Genomic DNA, 27,212 nt, shown 5'->3' on the forward strand with positions numbered 1-27,212 from the left:
ACTCACAACATTATGTATTTTAATGCTGTTGCATTGCATACCTATGATTCCATTTTTTTAACTTAAAAAATTTTCTCACCAAGCACAGTGAGGCACACAACGTAGCTCTCAGAAGGCAGAGGACAGGAGGATCAGGAGTTTGAGATCAGCTTGGGCAATATTAGAAGGAGACCCTGTCTCAAAACCCAGATATAAACAAAAAGGTACGAAGTGTGGCTCAAATGGCAGAGCACTTGCCTGACTTATGTGAAGACCTGGATTCAATTCCATAAAATAAATGAAGGGAGGAAGTAAGGAGGGAGAGAAGAATAATGGTTTCATATTTAAATTCAAGTAAGTTATCAAATTATCTTTTTTAAGCATGCACATAAGTAGTGGTCTCTTCTTGAAGTTCCTGTAATCAGAAGTCTCAATTTTCTTTACAGATGTTTCTGTACTTTGAAGATCATGGACTAGTGACTTGCTCTGCTGATCATCTCATTATTTTGTGGAAAAATGGGGAGCAAGAATCTGGATTGCGCAGTTTAAAATTATTTCAGAAGTTAGAGGAGAATGGTGACTTATACCTTGCTGTTTAGTTTAATGAAGAAAGCACAGGTATCTGAACTTCCAATCGCAAATATAAACTATGGAATAATGTGTTATTTAAATTTGTGATTTTTTTTCCTGTCTTCCAGATTCTGCGTATTTGAGTTCTTTTGCACTTTTAAAGTAACCGGAAGTAGCGTGTCAGGTTTTGGCATATTCACCTGTGGCATATATTGTGTTGTCTTAAGTCATAAGTGCTTTGTTCTCAGCTACTTTGCCTGAACTGAGCTCTTCAAAGTAGTAGAAACAGAGGTAACAGTAAAGTTGTGGTGTTCTAATAGGATTTATTTTTATTTCCTTTAGAGCCTGTTTAATTTACCACATCATGTGGTAAATATAGCCTTTCTCCTACAAATTTCCCTAGCTTTTAGTAACTATGATCTGTTAGAACAAATGAATCATCGCCACAAAATGAACTATATTTTTTAAATACAGTGGTTTTGTGGGGGCTGATACCAACTGATTGGCTTAAATCATTAAAAATTTTGGTGCTATTACAAATCCTTATATGCAACAATCCATGATATCTTTGAGGGTCCATTTCTTTCCCAGTATGAATTGACCTCAGCAACTAGGGGACTGACTAGTACTGGACCAACAGCCCTATATGTATGCCAAGGACCAGTGCTCTACCAGCAAAGAGGCACAGTGTTTTCAAGGTCAGGGACTGAAGCCAAAGTACCTGTTCCATCTGCTTGAGGAATGCTTCACTTGTGTAACTTCATGTGTAGGAACTGAGATTGGATCACCTTCATCAACCCTCTAGCCTATGATACAATACTCACTTTTGGTGTTAAAAAGTAAAAACAAATATTCTACAGTACGAATTAGATGAATTTAAATGGTAGGATATTTCTTTCTTTTTTTGGGGGGGGCGGGTAATCCGGTCATGGGGCTTGAACTCTGGGCCTGGGCGCTGTCCCTCAGCTCTTCAGCTCAAGGCTAGCGCTCTACCACTTGAGCCACAGAGCCACTTCTGGCTTTTTTTTTCTGTTTATGTGGTGCTGAGGAATCAAACCCAGGGCCTCAGGCATGCAAGGCAAGCGCTCTACCACTGAGCCACCTTCCAAGCCCAAATGGTAGAATGTTTCTTACACTACTGAATCCTGTTAAAGAAAGGGCAAAGTAATGGATCTCAAAAAACTCCTGCAGATTTATTTGTTCATTATACATGCATCTATACTAATACCCCCTAAATAGAACCTTTTTTTTTTTGTCAGTCATGGGGCTTGAACTCTGGGCCCGGGCACTGTTCCTCAGCACTTCATCTCAAGGCTAGTGCTCTACTACTTGAGCCACAGCACCACTTCAGGTGTTCTTAGTGGTTTTTTGGAGATAAGAATCTCATGGCCTTTCCCATCCAGACTGGCTCAATCCTCAGATCTCAACCTTATGAGTAGCTAGGATTACAGGCATGAGCCACCATTCCCGGCTTAGAACTTTTAAAAATTCTTATTTTACTAGTTTTAGCTTTCACAACTACCTACAAAGACTGGCAGAGTTAAGGTTATCCAAGGACATAAAATGTTGTACATGAGGAAACTAAGGCCTCACATGTAGTAGCTTAATTTTATTGTCCAATTATTATCAGTTTTAGAAAAGGAGTTGAAGGGGGCTGGGAAGGTGGCTCAGTGGTAGAGTGCTTGCCTTGCATGTATGAGGCCCTGGGTTCGATTCCTCAGCACCACATAAGAAAAAAGAAAAAAGCCGGAAGTGGCGCTGTGGCTCAAGTGGTAGAGCGCTATCCTTGAGCTGAAGAGCTGAGGGACAGCGCCCAGGCCCAGAGTTCAGGCCCCATGACCGGACCCCCCCCCCAAAAAAAAGAAAAGGAGTTGAAGACTGGAGTGAGAAAGGCTTAGATGACATACAAGTACCACTTAAGAAATGCAATGTTCAAATCATTAGTGCTGTTTTAATTTTCAATGGGAAAATATATGAAAATTTAAGCTACCCCATTAGAGAAGAGAAGGTATAAATGAAAAAGCAGTACTACCTTTTAGCCACAAACCATTACATGGAGGTAAGTTTGAGTTATCTCACAAGCAGCTATTTAATCTTTCATCCTGAAGGGGAATGAGTGTTGCTTCTAAGCCTGGCCAACCTGCACTCTGATCTGGCTAGGTTATTTTAGACTCACCTAAACCTTCTAATACCCTCTATAAATGGACTTTCCCTTTTACCTTTCTTTGATTTTTTTTTGACTGGGGTGGGGGGGGTTGGGGAGGTGAGGGAGTTAGGGGTGGGGGATTGGGGGTGTTAGTCATGGAACTTGAACTCTGGGCCTGGGTATTGTCCTACAGCTCTTCAGCTCAAGGCTAGCACTCTACTATTTCAGCCACAGCACCACTTCCAGTTTTCTGGTACATAGCTGGAGCTAAGAATCTCATGGACTGGCTTTGAACCACGATCCTCAGATCCCAGCCTCCTGAATAGCTAGGATCACAGGCATGAGCCACTGGCACCTGGATTCTTTCCTTCATTTTATGTTAGGTCATGAATTATTAAAGATATCTTCTTAAATTGCGCAAGACATAAGTAATTCATGGATTTTTAATAGTTTTGTTTACTAACCTGTTTTGGATTATATTTTGTGATTGTAATCTTCTCAAATGGAGTGGTAGAAATCACACACAAGTTTTGGAAGCAAATAGTACCTTAGTGAATCTCTGCCATTATATTATAGTTAGCTAGTTTTCTACCAGCAGCCTCTTTCCTCGTCAGTGGATTTGATGGCATTTTTTTTTCATGAGTACGTAAGGTTAGAGACATCGAGTATGTTAGTAGATTCTGATAGTAACCAAATCCCAGTTGCTTCTGATAGTAACCAAATCCTAGTTGCTGCTCAGTATTTACATGAAGACTTCTGCTAAAAGCTAAGCTTTCAGTTTCGAAGAAGAAAACATGAATATATGTAACATATTTTATCCTGTTTTCTTGGGGTAGCTTTCAGCACTTAAGATATTGGCAACACCACAACTGTCACTATATATTATGCCTTGTCATGTGAAGGGAGAAAAATACTTCCACTTCACTTTCTGGCTACATTCACAAAACATAATTGAAAGTTCACCCTTTCCATTTCTCATGTCGATTGACTGCTGATAGGTCCTTCTTTGCCCTGAAAGATAGAGTCTTAACTGTAAACAATGACAAAAATGAGAAAGTATGGATCTTTCAAGTAGCACCCAATTTTCTTTTTTCAGCTTGTAGTAATAATCATGAAACTTCTAATTAGATGGCTTTGCATTTTCCTAATATGGCTCTCTTCAAGAAATGGTGTTGTAGTTAGTAAATAAATTTGTTTAAGTGGCAAATGTAATAGTCTGTATCATGTAGAAACTGAGTTCTACATACCACCTGAAAGTCTGTATTTCTAGTTGATGATATGAAGACTATGCCAGTTGGCAACTCAGAAAGTTGCTCTGCAGACTACAACTGATAGGCAGTAGAGCTGTGCTAGTATCTGCAGACCCCGCTCTTAAACGATTGAACATCTACATATTTAAGCTTTGATGTTAACATGAGATTTACTTGATATAACCTAAGCTGTAATTTTTTTAATATAAAAAAATCAGAAACCTGATAAATGTTACTTACCAAATGGAATTAAAAGCAAGGTGCTCAGAAAAATATTGTCCTTGCCTCCAGCAAGTTTCTGAAGCTCCTTATCAGGAGTTAACATCCTGATTTTAACGTGTTCTGAAAACAAAGTGTGTGATTCATGAAATAAAGGACACTAAATCCAAAATTTGAAATTATGAAAAGTTTAGGCCAAAGAGGTAAAATGAAAACAGCTGTTGGGAATGGAAAATGGCTGTAGGAATTTAGTCACAAGTACTTCACAAAAACATGAAATCACATTTACATAAGAGCATCACAATACGAAGCGGGCTGCTGCCCTGCCCGAACAAGTTCTCTTATCATCTAACAAAAATAATTTAAATACATTTCTTTGCATGGAGTTGTCATATATGTTTCCATTTTGGGTACAAAACATAGAAAAAAATTGGCACATTATGTAGTGATGTCAGTTTTTTTCTTCCCATGTCTCATTTCTGAAATACGTTTTTCTTTTGGAAAAAGCAACTACTTATTCAATTAAAATCATCTGTATATATACCTCTTAAAGATGCAACATGGAGTACAGAAAAAGTAAAACTAACATACTCGGTTTACTGAGTTTCTAATATCCATAACACCAAGAAGGGCTGGCTGATGAACGGGAAACATTAAGTTTGACTTTATGTAGATCACAGGAAGTTGTGAAAAGAGCTGTATAAAAATATGCACTTGTGCTTTAGAAGCTTTTAGCATACAATTAATAGCTTAAAATATTATTTGCTGCCTCTCCTTACGCCAACTTTCTAATATATTTACACATCTTGCAATAACTTTACATCATTAAAGCAAATGACATGATCTCAAATATAGATAAGTTAAAAATATCTGAACCTTGAAACATCCCCATCCCGTCCCAAATATAGACATATAGGTGGTGCTGGCGCAGCAAACGCCATGGGCCTAGACCCAGAAAATTTAGGTTGTTTTAATAAAAATGTTAACAGCAAATGTATATAAATTTTTTTCCTTAAAAAAGCTTTTCCAAGGGCATTCAGATTAAATGGCTTTTATATAATATTTAGGATAGTGCCTTGTGGCTACCTCTGTGAACCCAAAATAAGGGAAGCTCGTGGATTTCCTCCTAGCAAGAAGCCACTCCTCCTGCATCCCAGATGGCTTTCTCTTGGGTGAACTACTTCTAGAGGAGGGAGGGCTTCCAAGCTGCTGTCACCCTTCCAGAGGGAGCACTCACCAGGCCAAGGCTCATTCTAACTTGACAGTCACACCACCAACCAAGAGAACCACTTAACTAATCACTCCATCAGTAATTTGGTCCTAGTTGTTCTGCTCATTTTAGGTAGCTTTTTTCCCCCTTAGATATATCTGTTCAGATATGCTTCTTAAGAATCCTTCAGACTAATGCTGTTGAGGACAGTGGTCAAGTATACAGTGTTGGTGATTTAATGGAAAAGATAAGTAGAACACTGGCTAAGCTACTTGGACCCCATCCCAGAGGCCAGGCTCACAGGTACCAGGTCTTCCCTATTTGTGTTCTGTTAAATTACAGTGAATCAGCTCCATGATTGTACGAGGGTCCACGGGATGACAGCCCAGCATAGGAGGCTGCCGAATATTCCTTCTGGCACTAAGTGATCATTCAAAAGAACATACATTTTCCTTTATGGAACGTAACTTTTAAAAAATGAAATTTGGAGACTTGCACGACTTAGGGTCAAATATTAAACATTAGCTCCTTAACCTGCACCTGTCATTTTTATATGAAGGAGAGCCTTTTGTTTACACTACTGAGTCACAGTGTCCTTTGAAGAGGTCAGTCTCCTCCTGCTCAGCTTTAGGGGTCAGATGGAAGCCTCAGACTTTTGCACTTGAGATCATCTAATGTCTTCCAGTGTTTGTAGTTATCAGCCAAGTGCTGCATCAGGGCTGGCAGATGTGCAAAGGCTGTAAGGACATAAAAGAATCAAGAGAAACCCATTAAATTAAGCTGGATCCTAAGGGCTTAGGTTCAGGAACAAAATTGAAGAAAAAGATAACCCAGGACTTGGTCTCATGCTGCAAGTAAAAAACAAGCACAAGCAGGGCCAGAGTGTGTGAAATACAAGTAAGGCCCTTGATTAGCTGAAAAGTTGTTTAGTCAGTGACATTATCAAGAGAAGCTGTGTTGGAGCAGATGTGCTGCACTGGACTTTATCTGGAGTTTTCTCTAGCTCTAATGACAGATGTAAATTGCTGTGTACCTTGTAAATGTGGCCTTTGAAGAAGTGAAGACTTGTTTATCCAATTACTACACATTGCATCTGTATTGAAAGTTCTATGCTGGGGATCAGGGCTGTATAACGTACAGTACACATACATCCCCTGTATGGCCACAAAGAACTACCAGCTTAAAAATACTTCATTTTTTACACCCAGTCTGTTATTAAATATCAAATACAACAAATTTCTTTGTGCGTGATGAAGCAGTAACTGACTTACCATCCCAAGCATCGAACATGTCTGTTATGAAGTAGTCGATGAAGGAGATCTGGGACTTGGGGATGCTGCAAGTATTGCGATCGAACACCGGCATGACCACAGGTAGCCCCTGTCGCTTTTCTTCGTCAGTCTGTAAGAAAAAAATACCACCGCCCGGGGCTGTGGGACATGCAAGAAGCTTTCACAGTCACAGCTCCCATGAATGCGGGTCATTGTCCAGTTTTATTTATGAAGGAAGACTTAGCAGGGCCCAGGAACTTAAATAACACACGTTGGATGGGCTGTATTGACTATGTTCTGGTCTTCCAATTCTTAGGTTTCCTTTATTTGTTGGTGCTGGGGATGGAACCCAATGTCTAGCCAACTTTCCAGCCTGGTTTTCTTTCTAGGCTATTCCACAGTCCTTCCTGATGCACTGATCTTTGGGTGCTTACATACATTTCTGTGATTTGTTATATTACTGAATGCTCAAAATCATTTTCACAATGTAATCCAGAAGTACAAGTCTGCTAATTGTCAATGCACCAAGGTTGCAGAAACAATGCTGGTCCTGGTCAGCACCCCAGCATGGATCAAGTACTGGTACGAAGCAATTTGAAGGGAACAGTCACTCTTCTAGGCACGACCACATGCTTGCAGTTATTACAGAGTTTCATTTAAGAATGACCTATCTGAAACAATCAGAATAATCAATGTGTGTGTGTGTGTGTGTGTGTGCACGCGCACGCACGCGTTGCATACATGGGGCTTAACCACAGGACGTTGCACTCCCACTCTGCTTTTTCACTCATGGCTGGCCCTGTGCCATCTGAGCCACATGTATAGGAACTCATGAGATTAACTTCGATTAAATCCTCACCTTAGAGAATATGTCTTTTGACAATCTGTGTGACAAAATGGGAAATACCCAGAAAGCCCTGTGTTGTATGCCAGAATCTGACTGTTGTCTCCGGATTTAGCAGCTGATCAATTGAGTTGTGAACTGAACTTGCTTCTTTTTTACTTGAAAGAGTGACATACATTTGTTTGGATGTGAGTATTAGCCTTGCAGCTCTCAAGGTAGGTAGCAATTGCTAAGTACATGAGCATGTAGGTTCATGTGTACAAGACCAAGCTGACTACTAAGATCCCCTTTTCCTGGTGGTGTGTTGAGCTGAGAAGAGGCTTCATTTGTAACCTTTTGAATTTTAGGTCACCCCTCTCAGGGAAAAGGATGCCTAACTTGGAAGCTTATGAGAACTTAAGACCGGCTCTCCCCCATTCCCCACCACACACTGGGAGTAACTAGATGCAGTACTCAAGTTCTCTCCATGTGGGTCCTGGGAAGCCCACTAATGGCCTCCTACAAGCTTTGGGTTCGGCTTGCTCAGTTGATTGAGTAGCCTTAAAATATCCACTAGTGTTTAAGGTTTTCTTGGTTTTCTCTCCTCTGCTGTGAAACTCAGAACTGCTTGTCCTATTTTTCCTCAATTTAGGGACTCCTCCCTAGCGTTGAAAGTCTCAGTTAACTCTCTTGAGTTCTCTGCTGGCCAGTCCTGCTGGCCTCCACCAGCTATTCTTTATCCTTAGTACTATATTCCAGTCCCAACACCCCTCTCCATCTTATGAATCACTTGATGCTATCTGCTGTCTTCTGATTTACACACACACACACACACACACACACAAAACCAGCCCTTAGAGCCTTTTTTCTGGTAGTAGTGCTATATTTCAGAAGGCATCTGGCATGTCACCTTTCATGCCTCTTTTCACTGCCACTGTTAAAATAAAATGCATATTGCTAAAAATTCTAGTCTCTGTCCTTAGGAATGTTGCTTCAAAATGCCTTTTTTCCCCAGAAACATTGCTAAAACTTTCCATTAACCCCTCCTCTTGTCTAGAAAGACAAATCTGTTAATTCCTGTAGTATTTAACATATACACTTGTTTATACATACCTTTTTTTAAACCAACATGGACCTATCTGTCCACATCTTCCATCCCCACCTGGATTGTGAGTTACTTCTGGGCAGGGATGTGGCTTATTCATGTCTTATTTCCCCATAATGCACCAGGGAAACACTAACTTGTGACCTAATGAATGGGGGTACTTCCTAGTTCCTGTGGAAGTTCAGCTTTCAGCAATTTCAATATGACAATTTACTACTTTTTTTTTTTTGGTCAGTCATGGATCTTGAACTCTAGGCCTGGTCAGTGCCCCTCAGCTCTTCAGCTCAAGGCTAGCGCTCTACCACTTGAGCCACAGCGCCACTTCTGGCTTTTTCTGTTTATGTGGTGCTGAGGAATAGAACCCTGGGCCTCATGCATGCGAGGCAAGCACTCTATCGCTGAGCCACCTTCCCAGATCTGACAATTTACTTCTAAAGGCTCAGTCTTCCCCTAGAAGACCTTGGTCGGTGACCAGCATATCGGCTGGTTCCTTGAGGGAAGCAGGAGTCTGCTCCAGGCAGCGTGAGCCGCTTGCTTGGTGGTGAGAAGCTACCCATCTGGAGCACCCACTCATTTCTATGACCTGGTGCCTTACTAGAAGGAAAGTGAGACCTCCCTAGAGGCAACACACCTGTGCAAAATACTCCTCGGAGATCCTCCCAGCCCATTCAATGCACAGGTCCAAGGGTCGGCATGGGTTAGCCACATCTGCACACTTAATCATCATGCGCTTGATCAAGATTTGGTTTTCAGGGAAGTTCTTCCCAGTAGGATTGCATTCGCAGTCACTGCCCTCAATCTGGAAGACAGATGATCAGATCAGGATTGGTGGTGTGCAGCCCACAGATTTCCTCACCAGGTACATTTAGGTGTGGCCAGCACTCAGGAAGCAAGGCGGTTTCTTTCCCTTGGTGTATATAATATGTTGATACATTAAAAAAAAACAAACCCTCAATACAATATATAGTTTGGAAGGAAAAGGTGTCTGTTGCCACCAATCTACCCCCTTCTACCCTTTTTCCTCAGACAGAACAACTGCAGGCAGTGCTGCAGGTCACCTCTAAGGAAGGCTTTCCTTTGCTTTGTGTGAAAGCAGAACTTTTAGATACATAGAGGCTTTAAAAGTGAGGATATTGCACATACATGTGGCATTTTCTCATTATACTTTTGTGCTCCCACTCACCAGTCACTCTCCGGGGACCTTCTGGCCCACCCCCACCTGCTGTTTCTTAAGGGCATGTGTTTCCTGGACTAGCTAACTGGAGGGGAATGTGAGCCAGGTAAGCTTGGGGACAAGGAAAGAGAACATCTGTTCAATGACATTGGCATGTGGTCATACACTGAGTCATTCCTGTGATGTGCACATACCTCTGTGGTCCGGAGGCCTGTGGGCAGGTCTATAAGTAGGTGATCTATGTGCAATCCGAACTAACTACACCAAGCCTAGAAAACGATTCCCCATTTGCAAAGGCACCATTGATTGGATTTGCATAAAAACAATTAGCTCTCCAAAGCTCTGCCAAGCTGAAGATGGCTTGACATTTAAGCAGTTTTTGAGAGTGGTCTTATTTAACTAGATCACTGATAAGCAACACATATTCTGAAGGTTGTTTGTCTTGGTTGTTGAGCATTGAAAGATAAAAGTTTGCTACAGATATTGTGGCAAACATAGTATCAACAGAGTTGAATAAAATAGCTTGAATAGAATATCTCAATTCCAAATTGTTTCATTGTGTATAGGTTTCCCACTCTCTAAATCCCAGATAGCTGCTACCTCTAGTCCCTTGTTGGAGAATAGGGCCTTGAGTTGTATGGTGGTATCTGTAGATGGTATGAGAGATGAGGCTCAGCAGAGGTGAAGTAGACACTGTTTCTTCACCTAGATAGGTCATTAACCATAAAGATAGGAACTTCAGAACTGGCATGGTGGCTCAAAGTAATAGAGTACTAGCCTTGAGCACAAAGCTCAGGGATAATGCCTAGGCTCTGAGTTCAAGCCCCATGAGCAACAACAACCACCACCTCAAAAAAAAACCTCCAAGAGAGATGAGCTCCAGAATTAAAAAGGCGTTTGATTTCCTAAATCATTTTGTGCTCTTTCCATTGGATTTCCTGGGCCCAACTCCTCCCGTCACTCTTCACTTTATCTCAGGGCCTTTTCTTCAAGGAGCTCAAGTTTCTGTGGCCTCTGCCAATCTATTCTCCTACCAAAAACAAGTCACCAGGACTTGCAGCCCTTTGCCAGCTTCCTTGCACTAAGAGGGGAATTTGCTTCCAGTGTGGATGCTCATGGAAATACACTTGATGTATCTTATTACATGGGGTGCTTACCTCAGCTGCCATTGGCTTGTTGATGCTGTTCACAAACTTGTTCACATGTTCAAAGTGTTTTGTCATCTCCGTTGCCAAAACCATGTCAATAATAGCCTGGCGCAGTGTTCGATAATGGTTCCTAAAATAACCAGAACACAAAGGACTTTGTTCACATCATGTCCAGAATTAGAACTGTTTTACTGCCATTTCGTCATGCTTCTTACTCAACCCAGGATGAGCTGGGGCAGAGTTAAATGAGTGCAAAGTCCACCTGCTTATTCTCTCAATAAAGCAGTATTGGAGATGCGATTCCATCATCCTAGTGACATCTGACACTGAATTAGGAGTGCTAAAGTATTTGTCACATGGTGAACACTCACTTTACAAGGCAATTCCCTTGCCCTGATCCTTAGGAACCTGGAGATGGAGAAGGACACAAGATGAAGGACAGGCTGGGATGGCAGCCTGACGAACCATCTAGTACATTCCATATAGTCAGAGTCCTGCTGCTGAGAACTCACGATGTCTCACAGCTGCAGAGGAAGTTTTTCTTGTTTGTAATTTTCTAGCTTGCGACTGTTAGACCTTGAGGTGGATGGAACAACCACCCACAATTCCTGGCCAATTCCTGCCATTTTCTAACTTCAAGAGCAAGAATGAAATGTTGAGTAAAATTGGCTATTGGGAAGAATTATTTCGGCACAAGTTTAAAACCAATCCTTGATGAAGCTTAAGCTGAATCTGCCATATCAGGTCTGCATGTTTTTCTAGATGTCTAGACACCAAACAATAGGTTCAAACAATCTGTCCTGGGTCCCTTCCAGGCCTCTGCCTAGCAGCTGGCTGGTGCTGTTAACAAGATACCTGCAGTCTGATCACAGAGTTGCTGGCAGTAACTCCATGTCTGGTCATACCCGGCCAGGTCTCAGCAGAAGAGAGGGCCCAGTGAGAGTGAACCCTGCCTTGCCTTTGGCTCTATCACCGTTGCTGGAACCTCCTCATGATGAAATGTGTTAAGTAACTGAAACTGGGCTGGAAAGACAGGAGTGGAGGTTTCCTTTGAGCCACCCAAAGGACAGACTCATCTCCTGGGAGGGTAAAAATATCTGCTAGGTTTCTTAATCATACAGTCAATATTTATGCAGTGTTTTGCAGTATTTAAAACATTTTCATGAACTTATCAAAGATGAAATGAGATTTAAAACCACGAAGGCAGTCTGAACAATAAAATTAAGTTTGCTAGGGCAAGGTCATTATTTTATCATCTAATGCAGTGGTACAACTACCCTGACACTTGGATTTCCCCCGGAGTATTCAGAGAAGCCAGGAGAAATGGAATTTCCCTATGAGCACAGGAGCCAAGCCCAACAAACCTGTCAATATTCTTGAAAATGTTGCACTTGGTGTCCTTGACTGTGAGCTGGAAGGCCAAGGCTGTGTGGTGACTCTCCAAGACTGCAGTGTCATTGTAGAGCACAGCAAGCTCACTGCCGGCATTGCACAGGAAGGAGTTGGTCCTTCCTGGGTGATCTACGTCATGGACTGTGGCAGCAATCAGGGCTGCTACCTCATCCAGCTGGTCGAGGCTTCCCTGGGATAAAGGAGGCAAGTTTAGGCAGTATGTCCAGTATGTCTCTGAAGGAGAAATGTGGGAGGGTAGGGGAGAACGATGCAATTTTCAGAGGTGAACAGTGTCCTTGGACAAACAGTATCTATCACCTTTCTGTGCTGTGTATTTTCTGAGGAGAAATGGAATTATAGCGGTTGCCTAGTCCTCTCCAGAGTTCATTCACCCAGTAGGATGATTAGAACTCAGCTGTAAAAAAGAATTATTTTACCTAGAAACAAGATAAGGGGGCTGAGCTAGCAGCCTGCAAAGGCAGAAAGGAAAACTGTAAAGCTTTCATTATGCAAATAAAGAACTCAAAGGAGAACATCTGGAGATACATGTTTTCTTAGCCTACAGCTTTAGGAGAAAAAGAGCTTCTGTCACATAGTGTACTATGAATTTGTTTATTAGATGCTATGGGTACCAGTTATTCACAGGGTTTGAGCTACAGGAATGATTCATGCTGACAGATTCTGTATTAATGGAGCTTATAATCTGGAGGGAGAAACAAAAAATTTTTAAATGTACAGATAGAAGTGATATAGTGAGCTGGCTGAGCAGTAATGTACATGTTCTTTGAGAGTAGAAGCACTGGACTGGTCTAGTTTGGGGTCTTACCATCAATAATTATGGTGATAGAAGTATTTCATGGTTGTGTTACCTACAACAGTTAATTCAGATTCACCTGTAGCTACTGGACTCAAGAATGTGACCAGTACAATGGAGGAACTAGATGTTTTTTGTTTGTTTATGTGTGTGTGTTTGTGTGTGTGTGTGTGTGTGTGTGTGTGTGAGTTCTGGGGCTTAAACTCTGGGCATGGGCGCTATTCCTGAGCTTTCTTTTGTTCAAGGTTAGCACTCTACCACTGGACCCACAGCTCCCCTTCCAACTTTTTCATGGTTAATTGGAGATAAGAGTGTCACAGATTTTCCTGCCCAGGCTGGCTTCAAACTGCAATCCTCATTTCTCAGCTTCCTGAGTAGCTAGGATTACAGGTGTGAACCATCAGCACCCAGCTAATTTTATTTCGTTTTAATGTTTTTTTTGTGTTTTTTTTTATTGGTCATGGGGCTTGAACTCTGGGCCTAGGTGCTATCCCTGAGCTCTTCAGCTCAAGGTGAGTACTCTACCACTTGAGCCACAGTGCCACTTCCGGTTTTCTAAGTGGCTTATTGGAGATAAGAGTCTCACGGAGTTTCCTGCCCCGGCTGGCTTTGAACCCCTATCCTCAGATCTCAGCCTCCTGAGTAGCTAGGATTATAGGCATGATCCGCTGACGCCTGGCTCATTTTACTGTTTTAATGTGTGGCTAATGACTGCTAAAGTGGAAACGACTGCTAGAGTGTGGACAAGGGTAATTTCTCTAAGTGATTTTTATGCTGAAATATAAAGGATAAGCTGACAGTAGTCAGGTACCAGGTGGCAAGGAAGAGAAGCCCAGGCAGAAAGAAAAGCCCAGGTGAAGCTCCTGAGAGAAGATAAGCACAAGAGCTTTATCCAGGAATCCTAGGGAGTAATGTGTGGCTTCAGAGCAATGACCAAGGGGGAAGTGAATGAGACTAGAGGGTGGGGCAGGGCTTACGGTGTTCCCATACTTCCTCTTCTGCACAGGCTTGAAGGAAAAACTGCTTTGGGGTGAGAAAGGCTGACCCTGAAGCTCAGACCTGTCCTCACACACTGGCCCCGCTCTGGGCTGCAGCTGCTTGTGTTGGATTAGGGTTACAGTAGGTTTTTGCCTGGAAACTCTATGGCCCCTCAGATGGAGCCTTTTCTATTTTGAACCTTCACCTTGTAGAACTGCTGAACAATCCTGGCTTGGCCTCTGTCAACAAGACTAAGCTTCATGAGAAACAGCAAAATATTATTCTTTTCAGCTCTTGTCAAGATGGAGAACCATAGTGAGTGGCCAGGGCAAAAGAGCATGATTAGCCCTCTTCACTGCTGTTGGAGAGGCCAGGTAACTGCGGCACACCGCTGCCTGGAGCGCAGGGCCCAGAGCTATGGCGAGTTGGGCCCCACCTTCGGTTATCCCGCAGTGGGTGAGGACCCGGAAGCCCGTGGCCTAGGCTTCCAGCTCACGCTCTGAAATAGGTCTGGCTCTCCTACAAGTCTCAAGCCAAATTATTTTTGAACTACTCAAACTATTAAACTATTCAATGGAAGATTCAAGAGAATGGGTAGAGCGTACAAATGGTACTAAATGAGACCTGATTCAACCCAACATCTCAGTGACAATGGCACTTTTCCAAAGGTACCAATAATGGGCCAATTCCTGCAATTCAGTGAGCACTAGTCCGGCTCTGGCTGGTAGGAAGTGGCTGGGAGATGGGGAAAGAAGACTTAGTAAGCCCAGAGCATGGAGAAAAGAAATGCAAAGCCCTTTATGCATGTATGTGTGTGTGTGTGTGTGTATGTGTGTGTGTGTGTGTGTGTGTGTGTGTGTGTGCATAGTGCGAGATGGTCTGTGGAAGAAACCCCCACAAACCTTCAGCTTGGACATCTCTGCATTTTTTTCTTTTTAATTACTTTAACCTGCAGTAAGTTTGGGTCATGCTGAGGAAGACTGGCTGTGGGGTGGGTCAGCCTTTCACTTTCTTATTTCACTCAGGCCTAAATCACTAAAAAGCAGTTCTGGCTGTCCTGGTCTTGCTGCTCACTGTGAATACCATGCATCTGCTAAGACTGGCGGGAAGAGCATGAGGTCTATAGAACCTGAAGGGCCTGTCTGCTCTGGCCCACTGTCTCTATGTTGGGTTGAGGCTGTTTTGTATTCGTGGCGCTTGGGAGCAGCTTAGTGGTACAGCATGTGCTTATGATGTGTGAGGTCCTCAGGTCCCTTCCTACATGCACATATGTGCGAGCACATGCAAACCTTATCCTGGAGGATTTAGAGGGGCAGGTGATGCACAGAAGAGATTGGAATACAATCTCTTGGCCCTATTAGTCTGCGGTGGCAGGTCTGTGGGAAGAAGACTCAGAAGTACCTCTGAGTAGACTAATCTGAATTTGGGCTGGTGAACCTCTGACCCTCTCAACTCAGGAGTTCCTAACAGCCCCAGCTGTATACTTTCAGAATCTCTAACAGGTGCCAGAATACAAAAGCAAACATTCTATCTAGTCTTACTTAGACACCTTTCGAGGGCTGTTGTTTGAGAAATTCAGTTAGACCCCAAATGCTTGAGCTGAACTCAAGTTCAGGGACATGCTTATTTTAGAGAAGGGATAGGCAGAGAGAAAATGGCATGACTAAGCGGTCCCTAATTTATTGCACATTTCATGTGAGTTTTCCTAGAGAGGCTGTAATTCAGGGAGGGTGGCGGAGGGGCAGGCATCCCTCTGGTCTTGGCGCCAATCACCTGGTGGTGTTCTCAGCTGGTGGTGAGACCTCCTCTGGGTAATTTCACCCAGTGGAATAGACAAGCAGAGCTCTTGGCAGGGATGCAGAGGCGCTGTATCTCAGAGAGGTGTCACAGACCCAGGCTAAAGCTGTTAATTTCTTCAAATTAGAAAACAAAAAATAAGACCTCAGAGCACCTTCAAAAGCATCACGCCTGCACCCAATGCTTTGCTTTCTTGCTGAAATAACTGGATGACCCTGGCAATAATGAGAAGGAATTCTTCCACCTCACTTTTGGGATCATTTCTACTCCTTTGACCTGTTCCAATGTCTCCTCATCTTAAGATCCCAAGATCTTATCCCTCATCAGACTTCTGCCAAGAAAATGAAACCTTGTGTTCATAGGTTAATAGAAATTTCAGTATCCAGACAGTACCAAGAATATCTACATTTTATCTTTGTGGTGCTAGGGATCAAACCCAGGGCCTTGCATGAGCTAGACAGGCATCCTACCACTAAGTCACATTGCAGCCCTAAAATTTAAGCTTCAGTTGTAATTTTAGCAAAGGAATTACAGCTTAACTATAACTGAGGAAGGGCCATGGGACCTTGTGCCAGCTCAATAATACAAGAGTATGTGGCTACCCTTCAAATCAGCCCTGCTATGCATGATGACAACATGGCACTAAGATAAGACTAAAAGCTATGGGACACTTTCCCACTTAGGCAAAAGTTAGACACACGCACACACACCTCACACCTACACACACAAATGCACATAAGTCAGTAGCGGCTGGCTGGCTTACTATGATCAGGATTGCACTCTACCGAAGGCCATATTTACACGCAAGACCTAGTCTCTTTGTGCTATAACAATTCTGCCCTGCAGCCCAGTTTCACCAAGCTCCTGAACTATCGCATCATGGGCTCATATACAGGAGTCTCTGGAGTTGCATAAATTAGTATGTATGCATTTGAGGAGGGGGATTAAAAGAAAGGTCTAGGTCTTTATAATACCAAAGTAACCAATTTGGTTAAAGAAACAACAAAGAAACAAAAATGCTTGTGAAAGTTGGTTGTGAAAGTAGCTCTCCACCAAATGCATTTATTACATTATCTCTTGGATCTTCAAGCCAGATGGCTGTTAGATCATGATCCGGGAACTCTACCTTCACTCTTTCCTTCCCAAGGAAGAAGGCGGTGGCGTGCAGGACGTCTGCGGCATGCGTGGAGTTATGGTAGGCATTGGAGGAATGGTAGTTGGCTTCAATCACTTGTAGCCAGGCCCGAAGAGTAGTTTCAGTACAGTTTAGAAATTCGCATACTCCAAACCGGGAGAAGACCTTTAAACCCAGGTAAACTAATGGCCTGCAAAATAGGAAAATGAATCCTGGTTTACTGAATTTACTTCCCAGAGAACTTCTCTGGGCAAAAGTGAAGTCACACCATTTAGAGTCATGTTTCATATTTACAGGTGTCATTCATACCCACAGGCTAACTCCTCAGCAGAAATGGCTTCGAATATACAAGAGATCCTTCAACTTGTCTCATGGGTCCCCAGCTGACAGGACAAATTCAAGGAAATATTGCTGCTACTTTCAAAGCTTCCTCCACCTCCTTCTTTCTTTTTGGAGATGAGGTCTCACTATGTTGCCCATGATGGCTCTAAACTGCTTGGCTTACACAATCATCCTGCCTCAGTTTCCCAAGTAGCTGGAACTATGGATATGTACCACCTATCCCTGCTTTGAATTTATTTTGTAGGTAAAGCTTCAACAAATTTTGAGATAAGAAAACTTGAAACTCTTTGCTTACTAGCACAAAGGAGTATCCAAACTAGGATATGACAGGCCATGCAAAGTGATCCCATATCAGCCAGGACAACGCCCTCTCCATAAGGAGCTAGCTTGGGACACAAAACTCCCTCCAAGTGGGCTGGGAATGTGGCTTAGCGGTCGAGTGCTTGCCTAGTATGCATGAAGCCCTAGGTTGGATTCCTGAGTACCACATAAGCAGAAAAAGCTGAAAGTGGCACTGTGGCTCAAGTGGTAGAGTACTAGCTTTGAGCACAGAGAGGCTCAGGGACAGTACCCAGGCCCTGAGTTCAAGGCCCAGGACTGGCAAAAGAAAAAACAACAACAATAATAACAACAACAACAAACTCCCTCCAAGTTTCCTACTGTGAAGGCCTCAGGTCTGACTGTGATCAGAGATGTCTCATACCTTTTATGTGTAACTGCTTCCAGTTCAAAGATGTTGAAATCCCAGCTTTCCTCATTATCAAGTAACTGGGCAATAGAAGGTGGAACGTCATTGATGGTTACTGGCATCGCAAGGTGACTGTGACTCTGATGCACATCTGAGCAAATAGAAAAGGTGGGAGAGGGTGAGGGAGGCCGGTGAGTTCTGAAACTGAATGTCCCTAAGCATTGTTACTAGAAAAAAATGTTTGCACCTGTGTGCCGTACTGTGGGCTGAACTCGGGGCCTAGGGCTCCACCACTTGAGTCATAGCCCAGTCCTTGTGCTTTTAGTTTTCAGATAGGGTCTCTAGCTTTTGCCTGGGCTAGACTGTGACTGAAATGCTGTCTCTGCATCCAGAGTAGCTGGGATTACAGACATGGCCTCCCCACTTCTGCCCCACTAGGAAGTCTTGAACTTCCACAGGTAGAAGGATGGTCGCGCTGAGGTTCTACTCTTATAAAACCTTAAGACCATATTCTTTCCCTTTCTTTTTGCAACACTCAAGTTTGAACTCCAGGCCTCATACTTGCTAATCAAGTGATCTACCACGCTGCTTTATTTTTCACATAATGTGTTTGAGGGCTGGCCTCAAACCTTGATCCTCCTACATACGCTTCCCAAGTAGCTGGGATTACTGCTGTGTACCAACCATCACACTCAATCCTACAGAGTTATACTAATTGTGCTCAGAGAAGCAATTTTAATCAGGAGCTGCAGTTTCAAATGTCAATCACAGAGATGCTAAACTCAATGAAAGCACCAAAGCCTTTCCCGAGCCACAGTCATAATCTGGGTGTGGCCCAGACTGGAGACAATCAGAAACAGGTGACAGATGAAAACTTACTCTTTGTAAACACATACTCATTTCCTGACAACCTTCTCAAGCCATCCTGGAACAAAGACAGATATTGTTAGAAGCATACTTTACATATAGTCATTCCTTCTCTTGTTTCTTTCATTAGCCAGAGTTCAAATCCCAAACAACCCCTTCAACCTACAACTCCAAGTTAACTCAGAGCAATAGCTATGAGACAGATGATACTCTCCCGTAATGGCTGCTAGTTGCAGGAGGAGGGGAACCTGGTCCACAGTGGATATGGCCACGTGCAGGCTCATACCTGAGCGGCAAGTCGGCTCTATTCTCCCGGCAACAGTCTCTTCTAGCATTTTAAAGCCACCAAAGTGAAATTGCAGAAGCAATCTTGCTTTGGATGTACAAAATTCGGATGCAATCCCTCAAAGGGGTTCCCTCAGGTTGACCTTGGGAAGCATCAAAGCCACATGCCACGTATGGGGATAACTTGGTAAAATTGTCTTTTAAAAACTGGGCTAACTGTAAGCTAATATCTACACCGAATTCTTTTCAACCACATTTTCTGTTTTATACATGAGCATTGCTACTAGCTTTCTAAAGGAAAAAAAAATTCTGGATGTGAAGTCTGAGGAGGCAGAGTAAGGGTAGATAGAATTCCAGTATTCTGCTAATTTCAGGCTCTTACACGTGAACTCAGCCCCAGACGCTTTTGAACCTGTTTCCTTGCCTCCATCTTCTATCCTTGAGTGTTCCATTATTCAAATCTTTGCTTAAAAGATATTTAAAAATGCATGATGTCCTCGGAAAATGTGGGCTAAGGTTTAAAGAAGTATTAATAAAGCCCGGGAAAGAAGTCATGTTTTGGATCTTTAAGCCAAGAGCTAATCTTACAAAAAAAAAAAAAAAGGGTAAGTAACCACAGCCAATTCTCCTGCTTCTAAGGTAGAAATAGCAATCCCCTGTTTTTATTTTGCCCTTCTCCCTCCACTTCCTATTGTCACATAAAAATGAAGTGGAGCCTCACACCGGGCCCTCACAGCATTATTTGGACAGGAATCCAATGGCATGGTGGCATGGTGGGCAGGGCAGCGGAGCTTTCCTTGGAGCCAGTGTTCCTGAGCCACAGCACTATAAAGCCCCCCTTGTGCTAGCTTTTCGCCAGTGGTCTCAAGAGCTGAACCTATGCTGCATTGGGAATACGGCAACCGAGGAACAGAAAGGATCAGAAGCGACTGGAAAACCAGTTAACACTCAGCTTTAGGAAACAGAACTAGACAGAAACCTTCCAAGTAGAACTAACTCTTGGGTGACTCTGGACTTTATTTTTCTTCTTAAAAAATCGTTTTAACCTTTGATAAGAAACCCAAATGAATAATTTGACTTTTATGAGTCATTTCACTTTTCTTCTTTGTCATCACTTGGCTTGTGGATGATGCTTAAAACCAAATAGAGTACAGCAAAAAACTAGAAAAGGGCGAGTTCTCAGACATCAGCTCTCCATACATGTGGTGGGTCTCACAGTTGGCAAGGGGTGGCCCTCATCCACTTTCCCCCTCTGAGCCAGAATGGCTCCAGTTTTAGGTAGAACTCTGACTTAAACTTTTATATGTAGGAAGGATTGGACAGTGCTGCCGACTAAGAACATTGCTTGGCATCCTGTATAATCCAGGCTCAACCTTGGATACTAAGATGCTCAAGTCACTTGTATATAAATGTCATGGAATGTGCATATAACCAATGCAAATCCTTCCGCATATTTTAGATCATCCTTGCATTTTATGTCTAATACAATGCAAAGAAAACCCCGCTATGTTAATAGCTGCATTGTTCAGGAACTAATGACAAAAATTCTGTAATATTCAGTATTGGTGCAGAGATTTCTTTTTCTTCTTTGTTTTGTATTTTTGATCTGATTGGTGAATCCACAGACGCAGAACCTATAGATTCAGAGGGCCACCTGTGTAGAGCCTGGGGGCTACAGACAGCTGTCATCCTCAATCTACGAGTTCAACAAGGTCGAGGGGAAGAAGTAGCAAAGGAGGCCCTGTACAACCCCACCTTGCATACACAGCCCCAATCACTTGCAGTAGGTCGGTCTCCCACTGTGGGGTCAGTCAGTTTCACAGAAAGATAAATGCAAGAGTCACTCGAGTACCATCACACATACATTACAGAAATTGATGGAGCTGCCTCTGGCTATACTGATGTTTATCTATTCGACAGGCATTTCTAAATCACAACGTTTGCCTTCGAGAGGGACTCCACTGGACATTTCTGGGTTTATCTCATCACTCACCGTCATCAGGCCTCCCACGAGGTCACTGGTGTGTGGATCTTCATCTTTGGTACCCAGCTGCGGGGAGTACAGTTCTGTGGTCCGTAAAATTTCTAGAACCCTGTCTAAGGCTTCTGCCACTGTGACTGGGCTGTTTTCTTGGGCTGCATTGATTATATTTATAACCTTTGGAAGTAAAAAAAAGAGTAAAATTGAAAGACTGGGATGCCAATCTGCTGAAGTCATGGATATGCTGGGAGCCCAAAAGAAAGTGAGTGATCACACACTTCGTTGCTCAAAGGGCACTGCCACGGTCTCCCAGCGGCACTCGGCAGCCTGTGCTGTCCCGTGTCCTCCTGCCCATGTCTCCCAGGCTCCTTTGGTGACCTTCTTTCTCCTCCAGCTCCTTTCCACAGGTTGGAATTTCTCAGAGATAGTTCTGAGTCTGTCTCTTATTCTATGCTCCTTCCAGAAATAACATTTTTGTTTCCCTGACTCTGGATGCATATAATCCATTCCAGACTCCCAAACTCACCTTCAGGCTAACCTGACCTACTGACCAGAGAGTCCAAAGCTAAACATACAGTCTGGTTCTCCTTCCTACAAAGCAGGATACTGAACAGCAACTGCAGCAACAATAACAGAACCAAAGATGAAAGCTTTTCTAGAACTTTCTATCCACCACCTGCCTGCCTGACACACTGCTTTCCCTCACTCCTCTCCCACTCTCTCAAAGAGCCCAGCTGAGTCTCTCCCTAAATATCTCCAGGTCCATCCATCTCTCTTGCACTGCCACTGCATTAATGCAAGCTCAGTCACCACCACTTTTGTGCAGGGGCCTGGAATTACAGAAAAGTTTTGATTGGCTTGTTTTCTTGGACTCACACCATGTGCACAACAGCTGGGCATTTATTTTTCTGTGACACAGTTGTCAGATCATGTCACCCCTAACTTTAAAATCTTCAATGGTTTCTGCTGCATGTAAACTAAGACACCAATCCCTTACTATTACCCAACTGATCACTATGACATGAGCCCTACCATATCTCCCTTCTGCCGGCCACACTCCAGCCTCTCTGGCTTCCTTCCAGGTCACATGGAAAGCATCTTGGTGCTGTTCCTGCTCCCCCACAGTCCTCTTCTGACCAGCATGCTTCTTGGGCTTCAAGTTTTCATGCAAACATTATTTCCTCTACAGCGTTACCTTCCCTGACCAGTCTCTCATACAAACTATATCTAGCCCCTACTCTCATTGGTCTCGTGGAGCCGTGGGTTTTCCTTTATAACATTTCCTCTACTTAGTGATTCTACATTTACGTATTTTCTGTTAATTGATTTAGTGTCTGTTTCTCCCACTAGACTGAAATCCATGAGACCAGCAGAATGCAGCTCCAGAACCCAGCCCGGGAGGGCCGAGGGTCCTCACTGCAGGATGGAGATGGCAGCTGTCGCTCACCTTCGTGATGGGGGCTTCGATGGTCATGGAGTGGATCCTTGCCATCGAGGGATAGCGGCGGTTCTGTAGGCTTGGTGCTGAAGGTGAGAGAGTCATGCTTAGTTCTGGTGGCTCAGCTTTGGCTAAGTGCAGCTTAGTCCTTTCACAGCTGGGGACCTGATTCTCCCAAGACTTCCCTCGCCTCCCAAAGCATTATCTCTTGTTCTTACAAAGCTGCCTAGCCATCCCTAGGACTTTCTGGGCCACAGGCCACCAAAAAGCCCCTTTAGGCAATTCCTTGGCCTTTATTACTAACCTGCTGGCCATTGGCCAGCTACCTGAGCAGAGTGGGAGGAGTTTCATGCCTTCTTCCTGAGCCTGTAGGTCTGTAATACTCAGAACTTATGGTGCTAGCTCCACTCTGTAGAAACATGCATTTTTAAAGGATTTTACTTCTTGGAATGCTAATGCTTACAGATGATTAAAGATTCAAATAGAGCCAGGTGTCCATGGATCACTCCTGTAATCCTAGCTACTCAAGAAGCTGAGATCTGAGGATCATGGTTTGAAGCCAGCCCAGGCAGAAAAGTCTCCACGAGACGCTTATCTCCAATTAACCACTCAAAAACTTGCAGTGGCACTGTGGCACAAAGTGGCAGAGCATTAGCCTGGAGCAAGAGTTCAGGGACAGTGCCCAGGACCTGAATTCAAGCCCCATGACCGACAAAAAGAAAAAAGAAAAGAAAAGAAAAAAAGAAAGAAGGAAGGAAGGAAGGAAAGAAAGAGAAAAGAAAGAAAAGAAAAAGATTCAAATCGTAGATGTGTTCCTTTAAGAGCGGTGCATTCATCGATCTCTTCCCCCCCAGTGGGGAGGCAGGAGGGTTAGTCCCCGGGTTTCAGCCATCCCAGGTAGAGCCCCTGTGGCAGCCATTGCTGTCCTCTCCTGTGCTCCCACCTCTGCGGCCTGCCCATCAAAATCTCCTCCCACTACCTCCACCATTCAGGTTTCCTCATTCCCATTCTGCTTAACTGTATCCTCAATGTGCCTCATGATATTACCATCTGTTTTCCTTCATACTTATAGTCTCACTTGCTCGCACCCCATGTCTGTCAGACTGCCTTGCTCTGGGAATTGTTGACATTGTGTCAGTCATCTTCGGTCCTTGCCATTTCAACCAGTTCTTTCATATTTCCCATTGCCACCTAAAGGCTGGGGAAGTCCTTCACTTGACCTTCCCATTATGCCTTTAAGTTATCACCCTACCTCTGTACTTAGCACACAGGCACTAGCTCCTCTCCTCCTCCAACGCTTAGAACCTGTCTTTCTAGTGAAAACCAAAGGAAAACCAAAGCGGGCTGGGATGTGTCTCAGTTGCAAAGTGTTTGTCTAGTAATGTGCAATACCCTGGGTTCCACCCCAAGCCCCACAAAGAAAACAAAAACCCAAATGGAAAGTGAAACCTACTGATTGACCTCAGCTCTCAAGCTTTGATCTCTAGCATTAACACTCTAGCTGTCACTTTTCCCCAATACCCTCTCATTCTGGGTTCACGCAATACTACTTGGATGGCTCACCTGAGATCTTTCCTCCTCAATGTCTTATTTTCTCTGACTCCCTCCTGACCTACAGGTTTGGCTAGGACCACACATGCATTGCTAAGTTCTGCCATGAAGGGAAGAAATGTTTTGCTATATTCTGACTCAACAGTGACATTTCATTAACAGAACGTAAGTGCATGTAGCAGAAAGGCTGGAAACAGGTGTGTATTGGAGTCGGGAAGCCAAAACACTGCTCCCCCAATGAATCCATCACCCCTAGGGTTTGCTAATCACACCCCAAAATGACCTTGGTCTGCTACTGAAACTGCAGGGCCTGTGTGGTTATGTGGCCCACATACTTTAGGTGTTAAAGGCACATGGAATCCTTTTAAGAAGAGAAAGGCTGTAGCAAGCATTGAAGAATGCTTTTCAAAATGCCTAAAACATGTCTAGTTACTGGAAAAAAATCCAATTTAACTGAAATCTTCCACTTTGGAGTTTATATGTGATGAAGGTACTGGACATATTCCTCTTCTCAAGTATACTTCTCTGTCACTTTCTACATCTTAAAAGGTCAAGGACCACAAAAAGCTTCTTACCATCACTGCTTCGAGATGATATGGACTTGACGTCAATGGACTCTTTCCTTCGGCTCTTGTATCTGAATGAATGAGGCTCTGTGGATTGCACATTAGAAATGGAAGGGGATTAGGCATCTGTGTAGTCACCCATGACTTGTTTTCCAAAGGAAACATGTTTACTTTTTAAATACCAGAAAAACCATTTTGAGAAATAAACTACTTTCTCTTCAAGTCATCGAAGTATATGAATAGTTAGTCATGTGAATCGTAAATTGTTTTTCTGTCTGCTGCTTCATTATATCATATAAATGGAGATTAGCAAGGATTATTTTATTCCAGAAGTGGAATATCGTTTTGAAGATAAGCTGAAACTTAGGGGAACTTTTTATAGGGATCACCTTGACTTAAAGGAGCCTATTCAACTGGAAGGGAAATACTCCTCTGGAGATATTTAAGGAAATAAAATCCTTGTGAAATGCATAGACATTTTATATTATTTGGGAAATAAATTCAGACTAGTTTGGGGGCACTTTTGGAAAGTCAGACTGTCTAGACAGTCTTTCAGGGTGACTAAGGATAAACTTCATCAAATGATGTGTAAGAGCAGCTGATCATAGGAAGAGCAGAGAACTAGTTTTATATTTCTAACAGCTAACCTCTTATCTGTGTCTTTATTTTCTGGGGAGGAAAAAAAATCATTGAAAAATTTCTGTATAACTCTTTGCCGACTTTGAACTTCACATTGAAAATGTTCTGTCTCAGAGATATAAAAATCACATGTCACAGTGAACACTATGCATAACGTGAACACTATGCATAACGTGAAGGCAGCCATGTCACCCTGGACAACACACATTTTCAGGGTATTTGCTTCTTGTGAGAGAAACTCCCGAGCAAGGAGGGAGTTGTAACCATGAAACAGTCACTGCTGCGCTAAGAGGACAGACAATTGAGCGCCAGGAAGAATGTATTTCTCAGACACCATCATATGATCACATTCTAAGCCGGGGGGAAAAAGTGGGTAACAACAGTTTCTTAAGAACAAATAACTTACAGGCTAATAAAATGAATACTAGGGAACTGGTACTTGAGGTGTGTATGTGGGTAGGGGAGTAGATACGTAGAGCGGAATGGTGGGAGAAGGCATCATATTATTCCAATAGGAAGATATATGAAAATGAAACTAGGAAAATGGAAGGGATGGATGGGGCTGGGAGAGATGGGGGAGAACGATGAAAGGGGCGAGTGATCATGATGCACTGTACTCATCAACATGTTGAATTGAAACCTCTTTGTCCAATTACTTACAGATAATAAAATTATAATAATCTAATAAAAAGAATTGCCTAATGGCACTATAGATGGTACAAGAACCAGCTCCAGAGCTGATTGCCAAAATCCAAATATCCTCTAGTGATCTGATAATTCCAGGTCTTTCTACAGGTAAAAGTCAGCTAGTGCTTCTTGACGCAAGGTCAGGCAGTGTCACCACAGGTCTGAGATGATGAGGGGAAGCTGGGGAGGGGACTTTCTTCACCTGCTTCCTTGCCGCACTTCCCAGTTCTGAAGTCAGCCACCTACTACCAAAAGGCAATGAAGGACAAAACGTTATGGTGAACCACCACCATATTCTCCTGTGTTCTATCTTACTAGTGTCTACCTAGAATGCTAGTTCTCACTGTGTTGGTTTATTTTCTCTATGAAAATAAAAGAAAACCACAGTGGGGAGGCGTGGAGTAGAGGTTACTGTCAATGAAGAATCGAGTACTTTTTAACTGCTTCCTGCCTCTCTTTACCTTTCTAGGCTCTCAACATTAGCACTTAGCTGTCCCCAATCTTGGGTGGCAAGTGTCAGCCTCATCACCTATAGAGCAACTGGTAGACTTGAACTCACAAAGTCTTCTACACAGAGACCAAACATGAAAGATTCTCACCTGTCTGGGAGTTGTCTCCGGAATCACGATGAATCCTGTGGATCTAATGTTGTTCCGAAGTTTGATAAAACAAGAGAAAAAAATTTTAAGGATGGATTTGCTGTCTTCCTCAAACAATTGAGCTAAAAATATCTGAAGACTTGCAGAAAGCAAGAGGCTGCACAGACAGTGTGGGCAATGAGACACACACCAAGTGTGGCACACAGACAGCTTTCCAGTTTTGAAGTCTGAGCAGGAAAGGCCCTGAGGGCCTGGGCAGAGGGTCACCCTTCCAAGCTGCTTATCAGCTAGCTTCTTGTCACCAGTCTGTGACAACAAAGGAAGACAAAGCCTAAAACTCAGCTTACTTTTTTCTGAAAATAAGGTTTCTATATAACCTGTTGGATTCAGACATGTTCCATAGCTTTTCCTGTAATGTAAAAGTAACTTGAATTAAAGTTTAATCTCCCTAGTGCTAAAGTCTCCAAATGCTGCTCCATTACAGTCAGTCAATTCTGAAATGTTTCTTCTCATTGCCATTTTGCACCTACTTCTTTCTCATTATCAGATTTGTTTTGT

General features: G+C 43.1%; 2 protein-coding genes across 2 annotated transcripts in view; one reads left to right on the plus strand and one right to left on the minus strand.

The window, feature by feature from the left end:
- Wdr41 (WD repeat domain 41) overlaps positions 1-676 on the plus strand; it is an 81,273-nt gene extending 80,597 nt beyond the window's left edge. Inside the window, exon 14 of the mRNA XM_013015821.1 lies at positions 426-676. Coding sequence (XP_012871275.1) covers positions 426-578 — 153 coding nt within the window. The 3' untranslated portion in view covers positions 579-676. The remainder of the gene's footprint in view (positions 1-425) is intronic.
- Positions 677-4,365: 3,689 nt separating this feature from the next.
- Positions 4,366-27,212, minus strand: part of Pde8b (phosphodiesterase 8B) — a 185,881-nt gene continuing 163,034 nt past the window's right edge. The window contains exons 9-20 of the mRNA XM_013015938.1: positions 26,655-26,697; positions 24,739-24,816; positions 22,622-22,698; positions 21,187-21,351; positions 18,921-18,966; positions 18,057-18,192; positions 17,003-17,201; positions 12,260-12,477; positions 10,905-11,025; positions 9,205-9,372; positions 6,646-6,775; positions 4,366-6,111 (exon numbers count right to left, since the gene is read on the minus strand). Coding sequence (XP_012871392.1) covers positions 6,002-6,111; positions 6,646-6,775; positions 9,205-9,372; positions 10,905-11,025; positions 12,260-12,477; positions 17,003-17,201; positions 18,057-18,192; positions 18,921-18,966; positions 21,187-21,351; positions 22,622-22,698; positions 24,739-24,816; positions 26,655-26,697 — 1,491 coding nt within the window. The 3' untranslated portion in view covers positions 4,366-6,001. The remainder of the gene's footprint in view (positions 6,112-6,645; positions 6,776-9,204; positions 9,373-10,904; positions 11,026-12,259; positions 12,478-17,002; positions 17,202-18,056; positions 18,193-18,920; positions 18,967-21,186; positions 21,352-22,621; positions 22,699-24,738; positions 24,817-26,654; positions 26,698-27,212) is intronic.

The sequence above is a fragment of the Dipodomys ordii genome, unplaced genomic scaffold (genome assembly GCF_000151885.1).
Source record: "Dipodomys ordii isolate 6190 unplaced genomic scaffold, Dord_2.0 Scaffold28, whole genome shotgun sequence".
Taxonomy (NCBI): Eukaryota; Metazoa; Chordata; class Mammalia; order Rodentia; family Heteromyidae; genus Dipodomys; species Dipodomys ordii.